The 27,844-nt window shown below is 49.4% G+C and overlaps 1 protein-coding gene across 1 annotated transcript in view; it reads right to left on the bottom strand.

The window, feature by feature from the left end:
* Positions 1–2,184: 2,184 nt before the first annotated feature.
* Positions 2,185–27,844, bottom strand: part of ABCC4 (ATP binding cassette subfamily C member 4) — a 211,844-nt gene continuing 186,184 nt past the window's right edge. The window contains exons 28-31 of the mRNA XM_056109770.1: positions 24,653–24,825; positions 23,403–23,508; positions 15,125–15,259; positions 2,185–3,704 (exon numbers count right to left, since the gene is read on the bottom strand). Of these exons, the coding sequence (XP_055965745.1) occupies positions 3,597–3,704; positions 15,125–15,259; positions 23,403–23,508; positions 24,653–24,825 (522 nt within the window). The 3' untranslated portion in view covers positions 2,185–3,596. The remainder of the gene's footprint in view (positions 3,705–15,124; positions 15,260–23,402; positions 23,509–24,652; positions 24,826–27,844) is intronic.

Below are 27,844 nucleotides of genomic sequence, written 5' to 3'. Positions count from 1 at the left end.
CACAGAGTGCTGGGATTAAACAGGGGCCAGCTGTGTACAAAGTGAGTGCCTTACTCCTGTACCATCTCTCTGGTCCCTTGAGCAGCAAGTTTTTAATTCAGTCATTCCTTATAGAGGACGGGTGGGGCTAGGGGAACCATGTGGAACCTGGGCACAAGTTAGGACCCCGCAACCTATGTCTCCAGGCCAAGGAGGATTGTATTTTTGGGGACCTCCCAAGTGGTGCTCAGGAGGTCTTGGACTCTTCCCGGCAACTATGGCTCAATGCAACGGTCCAAGAATGTCACGAGGTTTAGGCTGGGGGTATCCAGGCCACCCAGTGCTCAGGAGCCTTCAAGGATGCACCAGGAGATTTTTGCGGGACCTTGTGATGCCAGGGATCAAGCCCGATGACTGCACACAAGGGACGTGCCTTAACCCCTGTACTCTCTCTTGGACCCTGAGTTTAACTTTTAACATGAAATTACAAAATACTACTATAGTGGGTCTTTGGGGAGCCAATCTGGCTTCATTTTACTGTATTTCAGTTTGTGGTTTGGGGGCCAGACCCAGGAGTGCTCAGGACTTACTCTTGGCTCTGTGCTCGGGGATCACTCCTCACAGTGCCTGGGGATTGAACCTGGGCCAGGTGTGTGCTAGGACAGCGCCCTACCCACTGTGCTCTCCATCCAGCCCACGATTTTACATGCACACATCATGGGAGACAAGTCTCTTCAGATGGTCAGACTTAACCAAGAGGCTGGAGCTGGATGCACCACGTGGTCAGCACAGATGTAGCAGGGCACTAATGGCTCGTTCTTAATTTCCAACCCAGAACACGCAAGTTCCGTGCATGTCCCCAAATGACTTCAACACTCAACACTCATATTCAACCCCTGGCCTCTTCACTAAGACCCCCTGAGATGGTCCAGGCACTGGAGCATCTGACTGGTCTTGCATCCTTGGGCCCTTGCACAGAACTGCCATCCTGATTGGCTGAGACTCCCCTGGTGGAAGCCTCCAGAAAAAAAATTTAAAAAAATATATAGAGTTCGCTGGCATAATGGGTATCCTCATTTAAAGTTCAGCCATTCCAGTGGTGTTGAGGGATAAGAAACTTTTTTTAATTTTTTTTTTTTTTTTTTGCTTTTTGGGTCACACCCAACGATGCTCAGGGATTACTCCTGGCTCTGTACTCAGGAATTACTACTGGCGGTGCTTGGGGGATCATATGGAATGCCGAGGATTGAGCCTGGATTGGCTGTCTGCAAGGCATTTGCCCTACCCACTGTACTATATAGCTCCAGCCCCAGGACACTAGTTTTGAGGGTGGTTTGTTGACAACTCATAAAAAGAAGTTCCTTTCCAGTGACCAGAAGTCTGGATGTTGTCTGTGGCTAATATCTATGTGAGTGAGTCTCTTGTCCATTTCTCTTCTTGTACTTTCTGGTTTTGTATTTTCTGTGGCTTTTGGGGGTCACACCCGATGATTCTCAGGGTTTACTCCTGGCTCTGCACTCAGAAATCACTCCTGGCCTTGCTCAAGGGACAGTATGGGATGCCAGGGATTGAACCTGGGCTGGCCGTGTGCAAAGCACATGCCTTCCCTGTTGTCCTATATTGCTCCAGCCCCATGCTTTCTCGTTTACTCCCAGGCTTTAGGAGTTTTCCTGTACTCTAGGTACTGGTTTTCAAGCTTCATCTCTCCCTTTTAGGCTTGGGGAGTCTCTACCATGGGGATAGACATGGGGAAAGAGGCACAATCTGGTGTTTCTAACTAATTTCTGGCCAGGCTGTGGCCAGTGGCCCCAGGACCCACACTTTGAGAAGCAGTGTCCGGGGGGCAATGTCTGAAGTGGAACTGCCGTATATGTTTCTTCTTGGCATAGGACAAAGCGGCCTTTCCAAAGTTAAAAAAGAAAAAAAAAAAAGCACCCATCAAATACATGTTCCAGCCTGGGTTAGCTGATGCTCGTTTCCTAGAAGGGGCTGGAGGCTGTTCCTAACACTGCAGGGGCCATGCAGGGGAAGGAAGGGCCCCGACACCAACCGAAGCTGCTGGCTCAGCATTCCCAAGGAGCTGGAGAGCGAGCGCTAGGGAAGAGATTGCTTCTGATCTCAGCAAAGACGCTGGCTCTCCAAGGCATGGGGATGAGGCGGGAGGAATCCCCGGCGGACAGAAAGACGGCTCGTAACAGAGATAGAAACTCTTTTATTTCAACTGAATTGCACTTCCTTACAAAAGTTCTATGATGCCCTTAACACAGAAATAAAACAGAAACTTGTTTCTTGAACTGCCTTTAACCACGAAAGACCAAATAAAACGTCTTTTACATTTCACAGACCCCCACAGTGTGCACAAACCTCATTATTATCACCCCTGTCGTTTCCCACTCCTGAAAGATTAACCACTTTCATGCACTCCACACAAACCCTATTGCTAAACAGTGCAGTCATTCAGCCCCGGCAGTGTGTGTGTGTGTGTGTGTGTGCACGTGTGTGCGTGTGTGCATGTGCGTGTGTGTGCATGTGTGCGTGCACGCGTGCACACATTTTTAAGGCTTGATTCTGTAAAACCTCCATGTTTCTCTATCAAAGAGTCCAAAACCCCACCAGAGGGAGGCATGTGACATATGCAATTGAAGGGTGGTTTACGCCTTATCCGGAGACGTCATGCATTTCCTTAAACCACGTCAGTAAAACCCGGAGTCACTTCAACAACATATCAGAGTCAAGACCATCGAGAAAAAACTCCAGACCCAGTGCTCATGTCCAGCAGTACCGGCGCCAGCGAGGAGCATGCCTTCACAGCCGCATCCATCAGAAAGCTCTTGCAGAAATGGCTCTGGGTACATCGAGTGTCTCACCAGCAGGGGTGAGGGTCTCCCGCAGGCAGACCCTTCAGGAAACCTCCTGAGACCCCCATGCGGAGTTCCAGTCTGTGCTTGGGTGGATCCTGTTCAATGCCGAGGAGCAAACTCGGGGCCGCACACATACAGTTCCCATCGCTCTACCACCGAGCTACCTCCCCTCCCCCCACCCCCACTACAGTATTTTTCTTTGGGGGGGGGGGCATTGTGAGGAAGTAATAGATCCTCCTAGTCCGGTTAAAGAAAGTCATGAGACAAATGGCAACTTCACACGATCTTCAAGTAAAAAGAATCCCTGATATAACTGGAAAGTAACATGCAATTTTGGGGGGAGGGTAGACAGTAAAATTTAAAAAAACAGAAAATCAGCATCAACTTTGTTTTATACCTTACAAAAGGAGCTTTGGCTCTGAGTCTCTTAAGGCACAAAACCTGGTAGACAGCTTGGATTGGTGCCCCGCACCTCTGATTCGGATAAGAAAACGCACACCCACACCCACACCCACACATACCCACACACAACCACACATAAAACCTCTACCAGTTAAATAAAAATAATAAATCATTTTGTGAAGAGTGTAAAATGAATGGGTAAAAAGTTGGAGGAAAAAATATCCCAAGAAACTACAATCTCGTACATGTAGGTGCATTGGTCACTAGACTTAAAAAACAAAAAAAACACAGTTGACATAGTGCAAAAAACGATTGGAGAAATGCCTTTGGAGCAGAGCGGACATCCTGGAAGGATCACAGAGCAGTCTCAAAAATAGTTAACGCCGAGGGCTGTCCGTTGGAAGCGTTTATAAGCATGTGGCCATTGTGCGTGATATCCGGATAATTCTTTCTGAAATAGACCTGCAAAATAAATAGATAGATGGATAGATAGAACTGAAAAGGTAGCACTGTAGCAATGTCCTCCCATTGTTCAACAATTTGCTCACGCGGACACCAATAACATCTTCATTGTGAGACTTGTTGCTATTTTTGGCATATCAAATACACCACAGGGAGCTTGCCAAGCTCTGCCATGCAGGCGGAATACTCTGGGTAGCTTGCAGGGCTCTCTGAGAGGGACGGAGGAATTGTACCCGGGTCAGCCACGTGCAAGGCAAACGTCCTACCCGCTGTACTATGGCTTCAGCCCAACCATAAAGGTAGGTGTATAAAAAGCAGCATTTAAAGTTTTCCCCTTGGGGGCCAAAGTAATAGAACCAGGGGGAAGGCACTTGCCTTGCATGCAGCAGAGCCAGGTTTGATCCCAGCACTGGGATGGTCCCCTGAGCACCACCAGGAGTGATCCCTGAGCACAGAGCCAGAAGTAAGCCCAGAGCACTGCCAGGTGTGGCCCCCAAAATAAAAGCCAAACAAATAAATAAACAAATAAAATGAAGTTCTCCCCAAGTTGATGCACATAGTTCTATGTCCACTTCTTGTTAGGAAGGAAGTTCTAACACTAGTTAAGGCACAACTGAAAATGCAAACAGAGAGAGAAACAGGATCGAGTCTCTTCTCCAGTGCAGGGCCCTCCACAGCCTGGCCAGGCTTCCAGCTCAACAACCTGTAGGTCCATCTTAGTGTTTCGTCCCCCTGATCCTTCATGTTCTTTTTTCTTTTTTACCATTGCCTGAAATTGATAAGCAAAATCTTTTTTTTTTTTCCTGCCTCCAAACTTGGGAGATAAATGAGAAACAGGCTAACAAAGGCACAAGGAGAGGCAGTGTGTCTGCATGAGGCTTTCTCATTTTCACACAGAAAATGAGTACAATACACCGTGGATGTTAATATCAGGTTGTAATCCCCATATTTTATAAACTCTGATTGACAAGCATTGAGACGCAAGCGTTTGTGGATGAAACTGGCCCGCGTTTAATTTGTGCGGTAGACCCGTTATGAGGCCCATAGAAATGTGATCTGCGGATAGTGGGCCCACAATGCCGCAAAGAGCCAAGGCCTCACAATGATCCAGCAAGCAACTTCTCTTAAGAACGTGAGATGATACAAAAATAATAGGACGGTTCTTTGCCGAGCCTTTGAGTTCCTGAATTCTGCCAATTTCGAGCTGAACGAGCGAGAGATAGAGGCCTTCTGATAAATGTATAATCAGAACATAAAGGAAATGAAATGCTGTCAAATTTCTCTGTTCCGCAATCACCCGTTTTTTTTTTTTTTTTTTTTTAGGGGCTGTATCCTATCTGGGTCCCTTGACAGATGCGCCTAACAAAATGAAATAATGTCGAGACTTTGAGCTCTTATCTCGAAATGTGTTTGGGTGAAAGAAAGGACTTCAAATGGAATTTTTTCCCCCCAAGAAGAATGGGAAAAGTTTTGTTTGCGTCTTTAGAGCCGAAAACGCTCAATCGTGCTGAGGCTGTCACGTGTCACCAGCAGGGACTCCGGGATGATGGGATCTGCCTGAGGAAACCGGGCTCTGATACAGGTGTGGTGCTGCCGACATAGCGAGCACAGGAGGAGAAAACATTCAGATGCGAAAGCAAAGCGAGCGCTTTACACAAGCGGAATTTCTCTGTCCCGGTCACTGTTCTCTGGCCTCCAGAAGCATCGGCCTAGGGAAAACACTACTTCAATGTTACTTGAGGCAGAGAAGATTCAAATTCTCCATCCATGCAGGAACCCACAGTGGTATAAAGCCTGAAGGATTATTTTTACATGATGCAAGTGTTTAGAAATAAAGCCCTTAATTGCTTCAAGGGCCAAAATGCTGATTTGGTGTGCAGAAGGCCCCACCTCACGTGATCCCCCAGGTACCAAGTACCCAGGCACTGCTGGGTGTGTCCCTCAAGCCAAATCCAAAGAAAAAGATCTTTAGGGGTCTCCATTCCTATCAGCTCCTTGCTCGGCTGTTTTCAGTTACTTTCGTTCTGTGTACATTTACACTCACATAAGGGGGTCAGGGTCGGGTGGGTGTTATGTGTGGCTATTTTTTGGTGAAAGTAAAAACAGTCAGAAGAGCAAATGGGGGGGGGGCAGAGGGATAACACAGGGGTGAGGGTGCTTGCCGTGCTCGCGGCCATCCCGGGTTCATTTTTCAACCATCCCATATGGTCCCTTGAGCTGCCAGGAGTAAATTACTGAGTGCAGAGCCAGGAGTAACCCCTGAACACCTCAGGGTGTAGCCCTTAAACAAAAAACCAACAGAGCTGGAGCAATAGCACAGCGGGTAGGGCGTTTGCCTTGCATGCGGCTGACCCGGGTTCGATTTCCAGCATCCCATATGGTCCCCTGAGCACTGCCAGGAGTAATTTCTGAGTGCAGAGCCAGGAGTAACCCCTGTGCATTGCCGGGTGTGACCCTCCCCCCAAAAAAACCAAAAACCAAACAAAAAACCAACAACAAGAGCAAATGAAAATGAAACCCATTTCCTATTGCTTTGACTGTCCTCTCAAAATAAACTGTCTCAGTGTACCTTGTGATGAGCAACCTTTGTTTTGGTTTTGGGGGCACATCTGGTCAGGTTGAGGGGCTATCTCCCAGCTCTGCTAGGGGTCACTCCTGGCAGTGCTTGGCGGGGGGGACCCTGTGGTGGTGGGGATAGAACTTGGGTCCCTGGCATGCAAGGCAAGTGCACTGACCCTCTCACCCAGGACCCGGCCCGTGCTTAGCAACCTCTTATGGGACGGGGCTTAGCTTCCTGGCCCCAAACACTTGAAACCGAATCCTGGAAAGCAGCTTGCTGTGTATAAGTGCTTTTTTTTTTTTTACTTTGACTTTTGCATTTTGGGTCACCCACGGGGGTGTTCAGGGATCATTCTTGGCCCTATGCTCAGGGATCGGGGCTGGAGCGATAGTCTAGCGGGGAGGGCGTTTGCCTTGCATGCAGCGGACCTGAGTACAATCCCTGGCATCCCATATGGTTCCCTGAGCACCACCAGGAGTATTTCCTGAATGCAGAGCCGGGAGTATAACCCCTGAGCACTGCTAGATATGACCCAAAGAGCCAAAGAAAAAAAAAACAAAAAAAAAAAATGCTCAGGGATCACTCCTGGCTCTGTGCTCAGGAATCACTCCCGGCTCCATGCTCTGTGTTCAGGGTTCACACCTGGCCCCATGTTCAGGGATCTCTCCCGACAGGACCATATGCAATGCCAGAGCCGTACATCCCTGGATTATCTCTCTGACTTCCTCTTTCTTTCGCATGTGGCTCCCCACTGGGAGTCTATAGGGAGAGAAGCACCTTTCCATGAGGGCCTGTTGTGAGAGTGTGAGCTGCAGAGATTGGGGGGGTCTCAAGGACGCTCAGAGGGACAGCTCCCACTTTCTCCTGGGCCTCTCTGGGGATCTGGGGGTACGAGGGGAATCACCAGGCTGAGAAATGAGACAAGGACTTACCTCATAGGTGCTAATTAATGGCTGCACTGCAGGCTGCAAACACAGAGCTAAGTGTGGGGTGTCATTGGAAAGGCAGCCTGGAGAAGTGGCCCCTCCATCCCCAGAGAGCGGCAGCACCCCGCCCGTCACCCAGACAATGAAAACAAAACATGGGGGGAGGGGGGACCACGAGCGGGCCGCCTCTGGGCACTTTTGCTATTTTTCTTTCTTTTCTGTTTCTTTTTGTTTTCTTGGGGGGGGGGCACCCATGGCAATGCTCAGGGCTTCCTCCTGGATCTGTGCTCAGGGATCACTCCTGGTGGGCTCAGGGGGTCCTTAGGAGGTGCCGGGGATTGAACTCAGGTCGGTCACATGCAAGGCAAATGTCCTAGCTGCTCCCGTGGCTTCAGCCCCTGCTCTTTTACTCCACAGAACCCCGGACCCGTAGCTGAGACACCTCGAAACTAGGGCAGAGGGGAATCCGTGTGACAGGACAGGGCCTTGACCCAGGAAAGACATTGCAGTTGTGACACTTCACTCACGAGTGACCTGGCAAGGTGACCCTATCCCTCCATGGGTCAGAAAGTGAGAAGGATATCAACCTTGGCTGAGATGAACGGAGTCAAGGGCCTAAGGGTTCAGGTCAGAGCATGGTTTGTTGGGGGACCGACCTCCCGATCCCTTTTTGGGGCTCATTACGGGCCCACTCAGAAGCTCCGAGAATATGCAGGATGGAAACTCTAGGAGTCAACAAAGCTGATACAAGGGAAGCGGATTGTTTCATTTATTCTTAAGAAGGGGGTCACACTGGGTGGTGCTCAAGGCTTATTACTGGCTCTGTGCTTGGGGACCTTGGTGGAGGACCCAGTGCAGTGCTGGAGATGGAGCCCGGATGGTCTGGGAGCGAGGCAAGCGCCCCCCGTCACAGCTCTCTGTTTGATTTGTTTGGGATCAGCTCTTGAGACAACAGCATGATCCCAGCCACAGGCAGGGGCAACCGTGGTTATTTATCACCCTCGTGTTGTATTCAGTAGGTCACGGTCAACAGGATGGCTATTGGCTCAAGCTGCATCCCGAGGAGGGTGTGTGGCAGGGCGGGTGAGCTCTGACCCCCTCACCTCAGGACTGAGCTGATTCCGGAAAGTGCGTCCAGGGGCCAGACTACAGTCTGCTTCGGAAGCTGTGGAATAGGGAAACGCTCTCTCCCTTTCTCCTCTCAGAAATCACCCTACATCTGCTTTCTTGACTCAGTTGCCCTTGGTTCCTAGCACCCCAAAAGCAGGGTCCCAACAAGGGACTGAATGGACCCAGGGTAAGCTGTGAGCTACCCTGCCATCAAAATGGGCCAGGCCAAAGCACCACGATACTCAACTAATAAGTTGAAGGTATGATCATGGACAAATGCTGTCATGATCCAAAAGTAAGTAAGGACGAGAGTAGGACCTTGCTGGGGCTAGAAGACTAACCTGGCCTGAAGGACTACGGAATATATAGTGAGATGTCCTCAGGAAGAACCAAACTGTTAAGTTTATATCTCTTACTGTGCTCATACAGAATGACATTGTTAGAAATATTAGAAGTAGATTTACTATAACTATTTAAGTAGATTACTAGCTGAGGAAAGAACACACCCTTGTTGGGATCCCACCCTTGAGCGGATCCCCTAGTAATCTGGAGTAATCTCTTTAGAAGAGATTTTATCCTTGAGTTAATCTCCTGGAGAAGCAGTCTTACCTCTCTTTGTTGATTTGTTGATGTTCAACCCACCTTTGTGTCACCACCCTACATTGCTATATAAACTAAGACTGTAAGATTGGAAGGGACTCGGGCTCCAGAGATACAAAGTAAGAGTGAGAGGTGTTCAGGCTTGAGAGAGAGAAGCAGACGGGGAGAGAAGCTTGGAATAAACTACAATTGATATCAGAAAAAAAAAAAATCACCCTAGGGGCTGGAGCAATAGTACAGCGGGGAGGGCATTTGCCTTGCACATGGCTGATTTTATTCCCAGCATCCCATATGGTCCCCCGAGCACTACCAGGAGTAATTCCTGAGTGCATGAGCCAGGAGTAACCCCTGTGCATTGCTGGGTGTGGCACAAAAAGAAGAAGAAGGAAAAAAAAAAACCCAACCCGCCATGGATGATTTCTTATTGAAATCAAATAAGACCAGCCATGGATGAAGTCAGCAGGCATCAGAAATCCCGAGAGGCAAAAAATAACCCTTTGCCACTTGCTGCATGCAGACACAGGGCGTAGGGGCCTCCACAGGGGTGACACGCCGCGCTCTAAGCCGCCGGGGGAATTCTAAGGCGTGCCTCTGAGGAAGCGTGTGGCAGAACGTTCTTTGCCCAAGCATGTGCCTCTGTCAGGACCAAGTCCACAGAGAAGAACCTGAGTCTGAGCCGCACTATGGCTGCCCGTGGCTGCCCATGTAGGGACTCTGGGACTCTGGGAACCTGCACCCACAATCTCTGCCTCAGTTTCTTTCTCTCCCAGGGCCAGACTGCAAATGCAGGCGGTGGGAATACAACCAAAGCAGTACAAGGTCTGTACCAACACAAGAGAGCGAGGGAAAGCAACAAGGCAAAGGCAGCACCGATGGATAAGGATTCAAGGAATGGATGGGAATGATGTAAAAGCCAAGAGAGGACACATTCAAAGAGGTCACACAATCCATCGGGCACACGGAGATCTGAGAATACAGGAAAACGTGACCCGGCCACTGATGACCATGGCTAAGGGAGAAACGGCAGAGAAAAGGGGACAAATAATGTAAGAACTGACAGTTCCACTCTCAGATTAGCCTCTGCTCAGACAAACAGAATGAGGCACGGGAGGCAAGACCGAAAGAGAGGTTCGATTCCAGACCCAGAGCAGAGATTCAGCAGTGGACACCTGCCGAGGCATTTGGTCATGAGTTCAAAGCCCCGGCACCCGACATGGGCCCAGTGTGGTGCCGGTGGAAACTGTTGTCTTCTGGGACTCCAGGGGCCACGTGCGACTTCCAGCCAGGTGTGTGCTAGCACCACAAAAAGCAGTGTGAGCCCCAACAAGCACCTCAGCTGGAGAGATGTGTGAGGACCATGGCTAGGAAGTGCGATTCTTGGCCAGTGCCTGTGAGCACTGCAGAGATTCCCCAGCCGGGATCATGACTGCAACTCAGCACCCTGAGTAACACCCCTGGTTAGTCGTGAGCACATTTCAGGGAGTGCAAACCTCAGTGAGCACCACAGTTTGGGGACCATATGAAGTGCCAGGGGTCAAACCGGGGTTGACCATGTGCAAGGCTAGTGCCTTAAGCCACAACAGGCTTCACAGCGAGAGACGGGCAAGCAAATGCAGATGTGCACAGGCGCCCACCGGCCACCAGCACACAGGGAAGCAGGGCAGGAATAAAAACCTAATGACAGAATAGGTGAAAAAATTACCGCTCCAAACTAGCGCACTAGCCAGAAATTAATTGAGAACTAGAAGAGATGAGGAGAAATAGCTTTTTAAAACAGACAATGAAGATATTTAGTAGATACTCGAAAAGAGGATAAGCCCAGTCCAATTAAAATTTTTTTTTCACAACTATAATCTAAACAATAATGGTTCATCTTTTGTCGAAATAATGAATGTAACCAATGGAGAGAAGAGTTATGTGGAAATCATCTGCCTCACAGGCATTGGGAGGGGTGGGAGGGGGGTATATTGGGGTTCTTGGTGGTGAAAAATGAGTTCTGATAAAGAGAGAGGTGTTTGATCATTGTATGACCGAGATTTAAACCTGAAAGCTTAGTAACTTTTCCCACAGTGATTCAATAAATAAATATAAGAAGAAAAATAAAATTATGAAGGAAAAAAAACTATAATTCAAAGAACTTCTCGAAGTAAAAGTCTGATAGCTAGAGACCGAAGGCATTCTAGGAAACGGGAATGATCTTCAAAATGAAGGAGACACCTTTGGGCATCCAGGAAAGACGGGGTTCTCACCACCACTGCCTCAGACTTCTCCAGAGGAACGGACAATTCTAACAGACTTCAAAGCAAGGATAACATATGAGGCGAGAGACAGTGAAATCCATTTCGGCAGCATCAAGTCCAAAATTAGACGTGGACCAAAATATTTCACACACAGGCTGTGCCAGGGACCCCAGCACCCATGAACCCTCCCTTGGGTAGTGCAATGCCGTACAACTCGATTTTGGGGGGTTTGGTTTTGGGCCACACCCATCCGTGCCCAGCACTCACTCCTGGAGGTGCTCAGGGAACCAGATGAGGTGCCAGGGATCAAACTGGGGTTGAACACGTGGTAAGGCAAGTGCCTTAACCTCTGGGCCATCTCCCTGGCGTACAACTGTACTTTTTTACTTCTGCCTACAGTAAAAACTACATTTCACATCGAGACTCAGTACAGATCCATTATCTTGCATTTCACTACATTAAAAGAGACTCATGGAATACTGATAATGACTATTAAAGGTACACTGTTGACTTTCTTCTATTCCATTTCTTTTCTAGTTTACTTCCTGTTTGCTGCTGTGAGCTTTGGGGAGTCATGCACTGGGTTTGGGGGCCACATGGTGCTGCGGATCAAGTTCAGGTCCTCACACATGCTTGACCACCTCAACCACACCCCTGGTCATGCCTGTTTCATTTCTTAAAACCCACACTGGTCCTAAGGAGCTAAAAGTGACTGTACAGTCCTACGAATGAAAAGTCCAAAGCTTGGGAAGCAATACACTGCAAAGAGACTCTATTTTTATTTTTTGCTTTCTGGATCACATCCAGTGATGCTCAACGGTTACTCCTGTCTCTGCACTCAGGAATTACTCCTGGAGGTGCTCGGGGGACCATATGGGATGCCCAGGATCAAATCCAGGTCGGCAGCGTGCATGGCAAATGCCCTACTCGCTATCACTCCAGCCCCCAACAGACTCTTTAAAAGAAGCAAATTCTGGGGGCAGGAGCCATAGGACAGTGGGTAGGGCGCTTGCCTTGTCCATGGCCCACCTGATTTGAGTCCAGGAGAACACCTACGGGCCATCAAGCTCTGCCCGGATGAGCCGGGTGAAGAGCCAAGAGTAAGTCTCAAGTACCACCGGGTGTGACCCAATCCCACTCACTGCCTCCTCCCAAAAGGCAGCATATCCAAGACAAGAGATGCAAGTATTTTGGAAGGTTAGAAAGTGGAAATCAGAAGTGAGATCATTTTAACTGAATCTTGGTGATAGAAGAGGAAGAGGGGAGCTACCTTGTAATGGTTTACAATCAGAAATAAACAGGGGTCACACCCACCAACTGGCCCCCTGGCGCTGTGTAATCCAATCAATGGCCAAGACCCAGAGACTATAAAACCCAGCTCCTGGAAGAGAACAGCGCAGAGTCTCCTGCCCCTGTGCTTGGCTGTCCTCACTGGGGCCCCTTGGAGGGGAGCAGGTTGAGTTTCTCTCCTCGCCCCGACCAGGGCTCCAGCAGCCAAAGACCTCCAGAACCAGCCACCAACATGCTGAGACCACTCTCCACACGCATGAAGGTACCGGCAGAGGAACATAGGCATGCGGGTCCCGGGGCTGAGATCTCCAAGCCTTGGATCGGGGCCGAGCATCCTCCACCCAGATCCTCCATATTCCAGTAGGCAGGGGTCACACCCACCAACTGGCCCCCTGGCGCCGTGTAATCCTATCAACGGCCAAGACCCAGAGACTATAAAACCCAGCTCCTGGAAGCACGCGACCGCATTTGCGGCTGGCCGTGCGACATCTTATTATCTCATTCCTACTTTGGACAAACTGCCAGGCTACCGAATGTAACCTGCCCACACGGCAGAGTCTGGCAAACTCCCCGTGGTGTACCCAATATGCCAAATACCAGTAACAACGATGGGTCTCATTCTCCTAAACCTTAAAGAGCCTTGAATATGGCACTTTAAAAAAAAAATCTCAGGGCTATGATGAAGGAGACGTTACTGGGGCCTGCTCGAGGTAATCGACGAACAACAGGATGGTTGTGATCGTGATCACCGGGTGTGGCAAAATAAAACAACAACAACAAAAAAAGGAGACTGAGCTAGTAAACCATTGCTTTCCTCAGCAGTTCATGCCCTAAGATCATTTACAAAAAGGACCTTGGAATAGGGACTCAACAAATACACAATAGTGTGTGTACAAGCAAACACAGTCCAGACAACACTGCTTTGACCACAAGGCCACAGGAGCCAACGCCATGAACACAGCAGAGAAGCCGAGAGCTAAACACCAGTAACCTAACATAGTACGGTGGCTGCTCCATGCCGAAGAATTCTTTGCGACATTTCATTTGGGGGCTACACCCGGTGGTGGTAAGGGGTCACCCCTGGCTCTGTGCTTGGGGGGGGTCACTCCCAATAGCGCTCAGGGAACCATGTGGTACTGGGGGCACCCACAGGTAGGGAGTGTTGTCTGTCTTTAGAAAAAAGCAGGGGAGGTGGGATTCAGTCTCAGGAGCTGGGCTGGAACTCAGATGGCAAAGATCTACACAGGCTGCTCCTGGCAGCTCCCTTCCTGTGTCTGCTTAAACAGGCACAGCTCAGAGACCCTCAGTGGGAGCACAGAGCATGGCTGCCTAATCCAACCCCTCAACGAACACCTAAACCCACTGAGCACTGTGTTCTTCCCCACTTTCAGGTTTACACCATGAGGACAAGCAAGTGTCTAACGCAAAGATCAGCCCCTGTAAAGACTCTCCGACCAAATGCAGAGTCTGAAAATAATACAGAATTCGTTGCCATGTTAAAAAATAAATAAGTAAATAGCAGAGTCTGAGGGATGGATGGAGGCCGGGCTGCAGGCAGGTCTATGAACATGGCAGGGGAGCACTCTTCACTTCTCAGGAGAACTGGGAGGACGCGGTGATGGAAGGGACCTGGGCTCTGTTTCAGGCCAATCTTCCATACACAAGGACCACAGATTATGGGGACAAGGATTCTGCACCCACAGTTCAGTTGATAGGCTGAGTAAGGCACAAGCAATTTTATCCCACTTTACAGTGACAATCTGGGGCATGCAGCATTCAAGTAGGAAGGAAACACACATCGCAGTGAGAACATCCAGTGTGCCTATTCATTTGCCACACCTGGTGGTACTCAGGCTGACTCCTGGCTCTGCTCAGGGGGACATACTGGTTGCTGGGGTTTCTAACCTGAGTTGGCCACACGCAAGGCAAGTTCCATAAGCCCCAGGCTCTCTCTATTTTTCTTATCCAATTAGGAAATCCTAAGGCAAGGGCTGGAACAATAGCACAGCGGGTAGGGCGTTTGCTTTGCACGTGGCTGACCCGGGTTCCATCCCTCTGCCCCTCTTGGAGAGCCCGGCAAGCTACTGAGAGTATCCTGTCCACACTGCAGAGCCCGGCAAGCTCCCTGTGGCAGATTCGATATGCCAAAAACAGTAACAACAAGTCTCACGATGGAGACGGTTACTGGTGCCCGCTTGAGCAAACTGATGAACAATGGGAGGACAGAGCTACAGTGCTACAATTAGGAAACAAGACCCCCCTCCAAGCGAGCCCCCCTACACACTTGCCTGCTAGATCTATCTATAGGAGTCGCTCTGAACAAGAGTGCCTGTTGACCGTCTCTGCCTCTGGCACCCTGACAGCGAGGGCTTCTCAAGGGCATTGAGCACCCAGCTGCGTGAAACAAAATGGGGGTCTCCCAAAGTGGAGTCTTCTGGATCACCAGGGCCCTGGATCGGGGATTCCCCTGGCTCTCCCCAGGGGGGTGCACCTGCTTGCACACGTGCGTGCACCCTCAGCAGACCTGACTTCAACCCGGGATGGGTGTTGTTAAGGCCCCGTCCTGAAACTGCGTCTCCAAAGGCTTATAATTGAGAAGGGCACAGAGTGCTCGTTACCCAGCCCTGGAGCCGGAGCGCGCGCGCGAGGCCGGCGGAGACGGATGCTAATTACCACCCGGCGTGGCGAGCTCACCTGTTTTGCTGTTTCCATGAGGGCAGCAGCCTCGGCCTTGCCCAGCTGTTGCACCATCTTGGAAAATAGGCTCTCTTTATTTTGCAGCAAAATATATGGCTCATCATATTCTTTCAGCCTGCCTGAATCCAAAACCTGTTAATCAGCAGAAAGAAGGCCATTAGCACACAATGTTTTGCAGCAACATATTATAACTCAGACAATATTTCGGAAAGGGGCGGGAGAGGGAGAATAGAAGGGCTCTATTTGGGTGGTAGCATCTATTTTGCCTGGCTGGTGTTTAAATGGTTTGATTACCCCGTTTGACGAGGCAGACAAAGGCCCATCCCGACCTTTTATTATTTATAATGTTATAGGAAAGGGAGAAAATGAAAGTTTTAGGCTATTATTACGGACACTCAGCAGTCCTGTGGCATTCCGTACCCTGCCAAGGGCATCTGGGGTTGTTTTCGTCGGTTTGGGCTCTTGTGCTCGTGGCCTGGGCTTCGAGGGCTTATGGAGACAGACATTTGGAGTGGAGGGAATTTGTTGATGGAAGACATACTCAATGCATGTAAAGAAAGGGCAGTGATGTCACACAAATCCGGCGGCTGGGGCCAGGCAGTGTGGTTCTCACTCAGCTGGGGGCAGAGAGGCCCGAGCACATGTGGAAAAGAAGTCAGTGCTTTTTTGACTTCTTTGCTGGCACCTGTGGCCTGGCAAGAAGGGAGAAAACACTAGTGGGGAGGGCCAGGGGTTGCCCACAGCTGGTTCTGGTGCTTGGTTCTTCAGTGGGAAAGGCTGGCCGGAATAGCAGCCAGTACTCAGGCAGTTCCAAGAAGCATTAATTGTTCGGCCCCGAGGAAATCACTAGAAATCCAATTTTCTCTCTGGATAAGACTAAAGAAGCAAGAAAGAAAGTGAGCTCCAAGTTCCAGTGATGGTAGGGCCGCGCTGCACAGGGGGGCAGCTCAGGAGGAACCGTGGAGACTGGTGAGTGTCAGTTCTCACGATTATCTTTGCCGTTTTCTCTTTCTTCGACGGTGGAGCTTTTTAGCCACTTCATCGCTCACTGATATGTCCAGAGGCAACTGACAGGGAGAGGAGAGAGCTCTGAATTCTGCATTTCTACTCCGTAGCTGAGATAATCAGTTCAAATGAGGGGTGAGGGAGATGCGTTCTGCTTCTGGTGGTGGTACCCTAAGTCCTTTGGTTGCTTGGGTCCTATTTAGAATAAATTCCTCGTAAGAGAATAGGCTGGAGCGAAGCACAACCGTGTTTTTCGACATCTGGGGAGTGCTGTTAATGCCAAGCCGTGGTATATTTAGTTGGGGAAACATTTATTAAGTCTTATAAAGGGCATTTTCCTGTTAATCTTTTGTTTACTATGGTGAATCGCTGCTAAGGGCAGTTTTCTCAAAAGAGTTCAAGAATAATTGAATCTGTCACATCGACACAATAATTAAAATGTCCTATAATTTGGCACGCCAATTTAGATGCCCCGAATGTGTAATTTTACTTAAGCATAGCATTATAGACTATAACCAATCCTCCTGACGTTGAAGAAAGAGGGAGGGAAATGCAATTTTAAAATATAGGTCTCACACCCACCAAAGACTAGAGTAAATAAGTGAATCAAATTACTTCATACAATGAACAACTTTATACTCTGCATCAGCAACAAGGAGACTTTTAAAAGTCACTTCAGAGTCGGTGGAAGGCGAGTTCTTCGGCTCTAAAGTTTCGAGTATATTTAATGGGAAGTATTGCTAAACTTTTATTCTTATCCAACTTTTGATTTTATTCAAATGAGCGATGAGTACATTTTTTTCCCACTTTTTCTTATATTGTCTGAAAGTCTATGAATGCCACCGAGGAAAGTAGTTTTCAGAATTGACCAATATCTAGAAAGGCTGAATGTGGGGGCGTGAGTAGGGGTGGGTAGCTGGAAACCATCACCACCAACACCTGAATGCCCTAAAAAAGTAACAAAATTAGCAGCATAAATTTCAGAAAGATCATTTTGGTCAAAAACACTCTGAGGGGCTGGATCGATAGCACAGCGGGTAGGGCATTTGCCTTGCACACGGCCGGCCCGGGTTCGATTCCCAGCATCCCATATGGTTCCCTGAGCATCACCAGGAGCAATTCCTGAGTGCAGAGCCAGGAGTAACCCCTGTGCATCACTGGGTATGACCCAAAAAGAAAAAAAAATACTTTGAGCCCTGAAAGTTCCTGCAAGTTAATGACGGCGCATCATACTTTGTGAAGGAAAGTTTCCATTAGTTCTAATTCCAACTTTAATTTCTATGTAAGAACACTTTAAGAAAGTGAAATAAACACACCACTTTAATTATACTTGTGGCATGCCCTGCATTAAAGCACAGAATCTTCAATGAATTCAGGAGGTTTAAGAGATGGGTTGTATGTCAATGTGTCACTAAGTACATGGCCTCCTGATCATCTATAAAATCCCTTAACTAAATTAATAGATTTCTGGCTGGAGCAATAGTGTAGCAGGTAGGGTACTCATCTTGTATGCGGCTGACCCAGGTATGATCCCTGAGCACAGAGTGAGAAGTAATTCCTGGGTCCCAAATAAACAAAAAGTGGTAGATTTTTGAATTGGAAAAAGAAAATTAGAAAGTAGTGCACTGAGAACTTACGGTGTCCCATGCTTCACAATTGCATTGTAGCACTGTCCTCCCGTTGTTCATCGATTTGCTCGAGCAGGCACCAGTAACATCTCACAACAAATTGTGAGACTTGTTACTCATTTTGGCATATTGAATATGTCATGGGGAGCTTGCCAGGCTTTGTCGTAGCTTGCCAGGCTCTCCGAGAGGAGCAGAGGAACTGAACTCCAGTAGGCCACATGCAAGGCAAACACCCTACCAGCTGTGCTATTGCTCCAGCCTGCTTCACAATTATACCGGTTAATTCTCAAGGTGGATGTGGTACCTATCTTCCTTCCTTCCATTCTTCCATCTGTCAGTCCACCCACCCATTCATCATTTCACGCTTCTTTTCTCCAGCCACCCCACACTCCTTTCTATCCATCCACCCACCCTCCATTCTTTCTCCCCCTCCCTCCTCCCTCAGTATCAATTACCAAAACAGGATTCTTGCGATGGAGGAGTCAGGGCAGAAGGAAACTTATCATTGGAGGTAAACTTCCACTAATTCTTGGATCTATTCAGCAAGTGGTCACTGCAAACTAAATGTGAATTCCTCTAAATGTGAGGCCTGATGTTGTGTAGAAAAGGAACACAATGGGCCCTGTCTTGGCTATAGGGCATCTTATACTGGGAGAAGAGAGGGCGGAAATAAATACCTGAGTGTCTAGCAAGAGAAAAAAGCACATCAAGGAGTTTAGCAAGAGAAGAGACGGATTTCAGGAAGAACTTCAGGAAGAATCCCTTGAAGAGTGTAGAGGCTCAGATGCTTAGAAATGGGAGTGGCTGGACTATATATTTTTTTCTTTCCAGACCCTGGTGTTGGCCATGAAAAGCAGCATCTGTCATCCATGCTACCTGTTAGACAGGAAGGAAACTGTTGCCAGAGCATGGCTGGGCGACCGTGATCATCAGGTGAAACCTCGGGGGAGAGTCTGGCGGGCACTGGGATGCAGCTACAGTGGGAGTCGGGGAACAGGATCAGGGACCCCAATGTAGAAGGGAGGGCAAGTGCCTCAGATGGACAATGATGGGCAAGTGGCAGACGAGAGAGAGCAAATGATTTTTTTTCTTTTTGGGTCACACCTGGTGATGCTCAGGGGTTACTCCTGGCTCTGCCCTCAGGAATGACTCCTGGTGCTGATTGGTGGGGTGGGGGGGGACCATATGGAACACAGGGAACTGAACTCGGGTCAGCTGCGTGCAAGGCAAGCACTCTCCCACGCTGTCCTGTCGCTCTGGCCCACGAATGACTATTGAGGCTTAAAATGCATTTCTATTAAGTATTGGAGAAGAGGAAGCGGAGAAGGGACAAGCTGGGGGGAGGTGTGTTGGGAGGCATCGGCAGACAGTCCGGCCATGAGAGCAGAGAAGGGACACAGATGGAAAAGCATCCGGTGAGGTCTTTTCACCCCACTCAGCCTTTCAGCACTGGTCTGAGCAGAATCAGAGCTTCCAGAACAAGCCATGATAAAACCACTGGGAATTTTCTGTACAGAAAACAGGTAGAATTCACTGCAGACAGCTATTGGGACAGCCTTTCTATATAAGTATTTAGCTTTTTTTTTGGGAGGTGGGGGCAGTGGGGGGGCACATCGGTGATGCTCAAGGTTTACTCCTGGCTCAGCATTCAGGAATCATTCCTGGAGGGCTTGGAGGACCATATGGGCTGCTGGGGGTTGAACCTGGGTCAGCTGTGGGCAAAGCAAGAGCCCCACCTGCCGTACTATGGCTCCGGGTCCCGAGCCTTCTATTTAAAGACGTCTCCGGGAATCAGCTGCCCAGTTCCCTTCTCTTGCAAGTGAAATGAGACACTAAACCCCTTGCGGGCGGGTCTGCATGTCAGCAAAGTTTCTGGGCGCCAGAGTCTGTCCAGGAACGGCCAACGACGGCGAGGCGCTGGCTGAGAGGTGGAGGCAAAAGGCCCCATGCTGGCTGAGCCAGTCAGTTACCAGTTACATAAGTCCCGTGCCGAAGAGGCGGCGATGGGGCCTGCGTATCTGCAGGGATTCCGGGCACCCGTCCTAGATAGAGAAACAAAACGGGCCCCTTGCGACATGGCTTGATCCATTTTGCTTGGCGGGACGCCCACGGCTGCAGGGGAGGGACAGGACGGGGTGGAAGGCAGCGCGATGACGGGAATAGCTTTCAACACGCCAGCAATGAGAGCAAGGGACAGGCCAGGTGGGGACAGGAGGCCCCGGGTTCCAGGCTGCCCTGGGCAGCTGCTCACCACGCCAGTGCTGGAGGCACCTGGGGACAGTCATCCAACCTCGCAGGCGGGTTGCCTCCCCTGGGGAGGTGGGTCTGTGATTTTCTCCGTGGCCAGAACTGGGGCCCAGATCATTCCAGGTCTTTCCAGAGTTTTCCAGGAAGAAGGTTGGAGCTCACACGCCCACCCAGCCACTCCCCCCTAAAACTCCTGCTCCCCACGTGCTCCCCAGCCCCTTATTTATTTATTGCTTTTGGGGACACACCCAGCGATGCACAGGGGTCACTCCTGGCTCACGCACTCAGGAATTACTGCTGGTGGTGCTCAGGGGACTATATGGGATGCTGGGAATCGAACCCGGGTCAGTCACATGCTAGGCAAACGCCCTATCCTCTGTGCTATCACTCCAGCCCTACCCCCTTATTTTTGGCATTTTTTGGGTCACACCCAGCAATGTTCAGGGGTTATTTCTGACTGCACTCAAAAATTACTCCTGTGGGTGCTTGGCGCACCCTGTGGAATGCAAGTGACCAAACCCAGGTCAGTTGTGTGGAAAGCAAACGCTCTCTCCACCATACTATTCTTCTGGCCGTTCCGTGCTCCCCTTCAAAAGGCTGTGCTCCCCTAGACTGCGCCTCCTCCCTGCCCACCAGTCCTTTCTCCTTCTGAAAATTGGACATGACTCCATGGCTATATCTGCAGGCAGCTTTTCCTGAAACCCCCCCAGGAACCGCCAGGGATGGGGCCTTATTCCAATTCTGGGAATGGGGAGACACAGCGTCCAACTCAACCTCCCCAAGCACTCGGAATGTTTTTTTGTTGTTGTTGTTTTGTTTTTCTGCTTTTTGGGTCACACCCAGCGATGCTCAGGGGTTACTCCTGGCTCTGCCTCAGGAATTACTCCTGGCGGTGCTTGGGATGCTGTGCAAGACAAATGCCCTACCTGCTGTACTATGGCTCCAGCCCCTCGGAAGGGTTTTTACACTCTTCTAGGCAGATGTTACTGGTGTGTTGAGTTTGGAGGTCTCAGAAAGGAGGGAGGAAGGGAAGGAGGACGCATCCTCCAGAGACGACAATAACCCACACAGGCTGGATCTAGCCCAGGGGATGGTTCTGTTGATTCGGTCCCTGGGAGTTCTCGCGGGCCAGCAAGACACACTGTGCGGATAATATCGCGCTCAAGTTCCCTAGGCTGTTTCTGCTCCTGCTTTTGGGGCTGGCACCCAAGGGTGCTACTGAGACTAGGGCAAGTGGGGAGTGGAGGACAAGAGCCACAGGATGGGCTGCAAAAACAGGTCCTGAGTGAGTAGCTACTTCTAAAACTAAAGGGGGGAAAAAAAAAGAAGTTGACAGGCAGGAATCTGTTGTTGGCGCAGAGATAGTGGCGAGTATTAGGAGAAAGAGGATTTCTAATTTGTCTGTCTTGCTCCACTGTTTTGTGTCAGCTGAGCAAATGGAGACGATTAAATTAGCTGTCGTGATGACTCCATCATGTTTAATACAGTTAAAATGGAGTGAACGTCTTTATAAGACAGAACGTCTAAGCTGAGCACATTAATGGCGCTTAATGAACCAAAACTGGGCAAATCCCTTTGGAGAGCCAACACATAAACAAAGCTATTAATTAGGTCACAGTTGTTTCCCAACAAGGCTTTTGTTTGATTTACTTACAGTAAACAAAACCATATCCATCCGTCTTTGTGCAGAAGTATTCACCAGTGCAACAAAATGTAATTATGACACCTTAAGCGCCGGCAATTACACGACTTTATGATGACAGCGGGGTTGGTTATGCCCTTCATTAGCCTCCCGCCCTTCCCCAGCCACTCCCGGGCTGGCCGCCCGCGCCCCTGGGAGCGGGAGGCTTCGGAGCTGATTGACTTGTCTTCATAGCCTTAGTGCTTTGGGGATAACAGATCAAACCCTGGCTTTCGGGAAACGGAACAGGTAATTTCTAAAGTGACTCCCAACCTTCACCCCCTCTCAAAATTGTTTCACCCATCGGGGGTTGGAGAAAGAACATTACTGCATTACTGGTGTGACGTCAGGGCAAACTGAAAAGCCAAGCGGGCAAGCAGACGTTCTTCTCCAGAGGTAGAAGAGAAGGAACGGCTGGACGCTGGGTCCACGAGCAGAGAGGGCAACCCCTGCCTTCCGCCCTACCTCCTCCCCACACGCGCCAGGAGTAACCCCTGAGCATTATTGCCAGTGTGAGCCCCCCCCCCCAAAAAAAAAATTCCATTTCCGTCGATTGCTGTGGACGATTGGTTCGGGCTAATCACAGGAAGGATGGTGCAGGCCGGGAGCAGGCTGACTGTTGTCCAGTGCACTGCATCTAGCAGATGAAGCATCGACAGAAAAACTAAGCAAGAGGGCGAGGTAAGTCATGTCTCTCAGGATTGTGAAATCTGATCTTCTCACCCCCTCCCCAATTCAGGAAATGCTCCAGACCCCAGCGTGGACCCTGATATGAGCCCTGGGAGGGTCTCCATCTCCTCGTGAAGGGGCCATTGCCAATGACCGCCGTGGACAGTCTCCCAACTCTGGAGTGGGGTGTGCAAGGGCTGTTGGTCCACAGGGAAACGGAGTCCTCGGCACACACCACACCTTCCTGGTGGGGGGAGAGGTGAGGGCTCTACCTGGGGAGAACCGGAAGCCCCTGGGTGTGGTCTGGGCGAGAAGGGAATTGGGGGGCAACAGAGTGGGACAAGCCTCAGAAGGGAAGGAATAGGCTGACCGCTGTCCACTGCATTGCACCCAGCAGATGAAGCATCACCAGAAACTCTAAGCAAGAGGGGGAGGAAAAGGAGATTCTCGAAGTTTCCCTAGGGACCCTGGTCAGCAGAGGCAACCACTCAAGACAGGACCCGAGACAGCAGGAAGCTGGGAGGGTGGGGGAGGTGAAGGGGACACTTGGGAACAAGGTGCTGGCATCTGTGGGTGAGATGCTCGTGAATGAGAGTCAGGAGAGGCCGGAGGAGCAACCTGGCTGCACCATCCTTCCTGTGATTAGCCTGAACTGATCGTCCACTGCTCTGGATGGGGACAGGGAATTTCTTTTCTTTTCTTTTCTTTTTTTATTTTTGCTTTTTGGGTCACACCTGGAGTTACTCCTGGCTCATGTGGGGATCATACAGGATGCTGGGAATTGAACCCAGGTCAGCCGTGTGCAAGGCAAATGCCTTACCCGCTGTGCTATTGCTCTGCCCCCCTCCCCAGGAAATTTCTAAGTGGGAGTAAATGCCTAATTGCCATCCTCAACGTTGTAAGACGAAAGAAAACCCAAGGCCAGGATGATGACATCCATAAGAGAACACTTTAGGGCAGAGATCAGATCAGACAGGGACCCAAATGACACCGAGACAGAACCATCCAGCCCCTGGATTGGGGGTGGGGTGGGGGTAGTCCTCACCATTATCTTATCGCTGTCGATGATAGTGTTCAGTCTATGGGCAATGGTCAGCACGGTGCACTGGGCGAATTTCTCGCGGATTTTCTTCTGGATTAACTCATCCGTTCTGGAATCAAAAAGGTTGAGTATAGCTCAGTGAAGGCTGACATGAGACTTCAGGGAAAGGACTGTAAAAGTATTTTCAATCATGTTTTTGGAAACCCAGCATTTGAACACATGCTCTGTGGACTAAATATATCTATATCTATATTTATATCTATATCTATATCTATATATCTATATATAGTGGCTATTTAAAGTGGTTCTGTGGCTCTGAAGTCATCAGTTGGCCAGGACACTAGCTAGAGGAGAAGCATCCAGGGGCCAGTGGTAAGTGCAGGAGCACTGCCAAAGGCACAGAGCGGCCAGAGATGGAGGCAAAAGAGGAGTCGCTGGAGGAGGCAGAGCACTGAGAAAGGCAGGCGCGCAGGTTATGGGTCAGGAAAGAGAGCAAAAGACACAGCAGCGAGGAATACTGCAGGGCTCGAACTGTGGGCAGCCAGCAAATACAGGTCAGATGGCAGCATGTGATCACCTCACGGGACTCTCAGATTCATGCTTGAAGGACAGGAGAGGAAGAGAGAAAAAAGTCTAAGCTGGAGTGTTACGTCATACAGAAAAGTCAGCGAACATACAGACCAGGAGAGGACACCTTGCTAGGTTTCCTCTGTATCAATTAATAAAGCAATAAAGATGATCTCCCTGTTGCAAACACCCTTAAAAACAAACAAACAAACAGGGGCCGGAGAGATAGGATGGCGGGTAGGGCGTTTGCCTTACACGAGGCCGACCAACCTGGGTTCGATCCCCAGCATCCCATATGGTCCCCTAGCACCGCCAGGAGTAATTCCTGAGTACAGAGCCAGGAGTAACCCCTGAGCATCACTCGGTGTTACCCCAAAAGCAAAAATAAACAAAACAAACACCCAAACAACAACAACAAAAAAAACCAAAACCAAAACAACACCCAAACCAAACACCAAGTGTACTTGGAAATTTCACTAAAAACAATGGAAAATATCCCCTTTTCAAACTGACTAAGAAATAATCAGGAGCCATTCAAGGAATTCAGCTCTCTTCAAATGCCCGAGAGCATCATAAATATCTAAATCAATGGTTTGGGCTGCTTCCCGTGTTCCAGAGTTAATGGAAGCATGACACACTTTCCCCGTTCAACTCAGATTCCAGAGCCATGGGCCTGCACTCTGTACCTTGGATCCACATTTGCTGTTGCTTCGTCAATAATCAATATTCGATTTTTCCTGAGAATAGCCCTGGCAAGGCACACCAACTGTCTCTGTCCCACACTAAAGTTCGATCCCGATTCTGCTAATTCAGTGTCCATTTTGCCAGGAAGATCTTCGATGGCTTCTTTGAGTTGCACCTGTGGAGCGAGAAAGAAGACATTTTCCTCAACAAACCACTAGGGGAGGAGACGAGTCTCCGGACATTGAGTCTGAAGTCCTTGGGGAAGTCTGAGGAAATGTAACCTGCATGGCCAGGGGCTGAGGACAGTCAACTCATGAAGCTGACGGAGAAAGAGGGCAGAGGCAGCCCAGGATAGAAACACTGTACCAAATGGAACTGTGTACCAAACTCCACACAGTCCAAACACTCATTTTTGTCATCAGGAGGCAAAGTTGTTGCTCATGGTCAGGCTCGTCTTGTGAAGAAACAGGTACCACAGTGCTACATAACATCGCTCAAGGGGAAACACAGCAGACTGGAAACATTCTTTCTAGGCTATTCTATTGTCTGAGTGAGCAGGGATGCTGAAGAAGATGTGTGTGGAGGGAAGAGCTTTGGATGCAGCAGGGCAGGCTGAGTACCAAAAGGGGTGCCGCCATCAAGTAAAGAAAGATGGCAGTTGCAAAAGGCTGAACCCACACGATCCTGATACCCACTTCTGGGTATTTGCCCCCTACCCCCTAACATACAACACTAAGAAATTTTAAGAGACTTGTAATAACCGCCCATGTTTACTACTTATTATCTAGACAAGAACTAGAAACAACTGCAGAGCAACCAAGGAAGGGCTTTGGCTGTTGGATGGAGAAGATAAGGCCCACGGACACCGAAACGACTCAGGGAGGAAAGATGAAATCCGTGGATGAATTTAAAGGACACTAGTCAAACAGATTAGACAGAGAGAGATAAGCACCATGGAATTTCATTTTAGTATATACGTGCTGCCGAAACGAGCCCAACCATGGGATTTCACTGATGGTAAAAGGAAAAACCAAAGAAATGGGTGGATGAAGTTAAAGCAAGATGAAAGTTCCAAACTCTAAAACCAGAAAAAAAGGGGGAGAGGGGCTGAATATAGTGGCAGGAGGGGGTGGGCGGGGGTGGGGCACAGCTGTATGAGGAAGGGAGAACTTGTAGACCTTTAATGGGAACTAATGTCAGGATGTACAAACACACACTGGAACCCTCTCTCCTTTTATAATCCTCTCTCCTATGACTTCAATAAAATGAAAGCAGGGCCCAGAAGTTGATAAGTTAAAGGGCAAGAGCCCAAGCTTTACATGCAGGAGAACAGGGTCCAATCCCCAGCACCATAGGGTCCCTGAACAACAAGCCCTAGAAAAGGCTCCCTGAGCACTGCTAGGGGTGGCTCAAAAAACAAAAACAGGAAGTCAAATATTCCTTCTTCAAAGATACATGTCAGGAGCTGACAGCCAAGAGGCAGAGCATGGCTACTGGGTCCCTTATAGTCACGAAGGAATGTTCTGGGCTGATTGAGATGTTCTCAACCTAGATTAATGTTGGACAACTATACCTTTACTCACACATCCAATAGGTGGGGGCTCTGGTTTGGACATCAGACCTCAGTCGAAGTGGTGAAGAGAAAGCATCTTAGGGGTCTCCCACATCAGCCCGAACCCTTGCCTTCACTGACAATGGCCATGGCAATATCTCCCTTCTGAATGTCAAACTTCCTTTCCCCTCCACAGCAAAAGGGGAAGTGAAAACTAGCAGCACTTCAAAAAATAAAAGAGCGCTGGAGCCGTAATATAGAGGGTCACGGTCCACGGTCCTCCCATTGTTCATCGATTTGCTTGAGTGGGCCCAGTAACATTTCCATTGGAGACTTTGTTGTTACTGTGTTTGGCATATTGAATACATCACGGGGAGCTTGCCAGGCTCTGCCATGCGGGCGAGATACTCTCGGTAGCTTGCCGGGCTCTCCGAGAGGGGCGGAGGAATCCAACTCGTGTCGGCCACGCTGTTTGCGTGCAAGGCAAACGCCCTATAGCTGTGCTATTGCTCCAGCCAATATAGAGGGTAGGGCTTTTGTTTTGCACACGCCCGACCCGGGTTCGATCTCTAGCATCCCATATGGTCTCTCAGCACTGCCAGTTGCCAATTCCTGAATGCAAAGCCAGAGTGAACCCTGAGCATAGCCTGGTGTGGCCCAGACAAACCAACAAGTTCAGAATATGTGTAGGATTTAAAATAGCTGACGGCAGGGCTGGAGCGATAGCATAGCAGGTAGGGCATCCGACTTGCACGCAGCCAACCGGGTTCGATTCCCAGCATCCCATATGATCCCCCGAGCACCGTCAGGAGTAATTCCTGAGTGCGTGCGCCAGGAGAACCTCTGTGCATCGCCAGGTGTAGCCCCAAAAGCAAATAAATAAATAAACAAATAAAATGCAATCATACTATAAAGACAATGATGTATCCTAATGCTTAGTCGACCTGATCCTTCATTGAAAAACAAATGTCATAAAGAAATTCAAGGGCCTGGGCTGGAGCAATAGTACCGAGGATAGGGTATTTCTCTGTCTTGCATACGGCAGACCCAAGTTCAAGAGTCAGGTGTAAGCCCTGAGTATCACTGGGCGTGGCCCATAAACCAACAAGGAAGGAAGCAAGGAAGTTAAGAAGGAAGGAAGCAAGGAAAGAAAAGAATTATGAGGGATGCCATCTCACTCCAACAAATACCCTACACCCCTCCCCCTACACCCCTCCTCTGAAACCCTTCATATCACTTCCATATAAGGTCCAAGGTGCACTTTGCTTTGGGGAGTGCACACAAGTCTAACTCTAGGGTCAGGAAGCGCTGTCACCACTGTTTTTTTTTTTTTTTATAAGAATTTTTTTAGTGTCAGGGACTGAACCCAGGGCCTCGTCCATGGGAGGCTTGTGGTCCAGCCTCTGAGCTGTATCCCTGGTCTATGCTCTTATTTTGCTTTAGGAGCTACTCCTGGCAGTGCTCAGAGACTGCTCTTGGTTCTGTGCTCAGGGGTCACTCCTGGTGGTGTTTGGGAACCACATGTGGTGCTGAGGATTTGAACACAGGTGGTCTGCTGCATGCAAAGCACCTGTACCCTCTCTCTCTCTCCAAGTCTCACTTACTGTCTGTAAAGTCCCAACAGTTTCAGAATTGTTTGATC

Source organism: Sorex fumeus, unplaced genomic scaffold (genome assembly GCF_029834395.1).
Source record: "Sorex fumeus unplaced genomic scaffold, SorFum_2.1 ptg000008l, whole genome shotgun sequence".
NCBI lineage: Eukaryota > Metazoa > Chordata > Mammalia > Eulipotyphla > Soricidae > Sorex > Sorex fumeus.
This window is presented reverse-complemented; position numbering and strand designations above follow the sequence as displayed.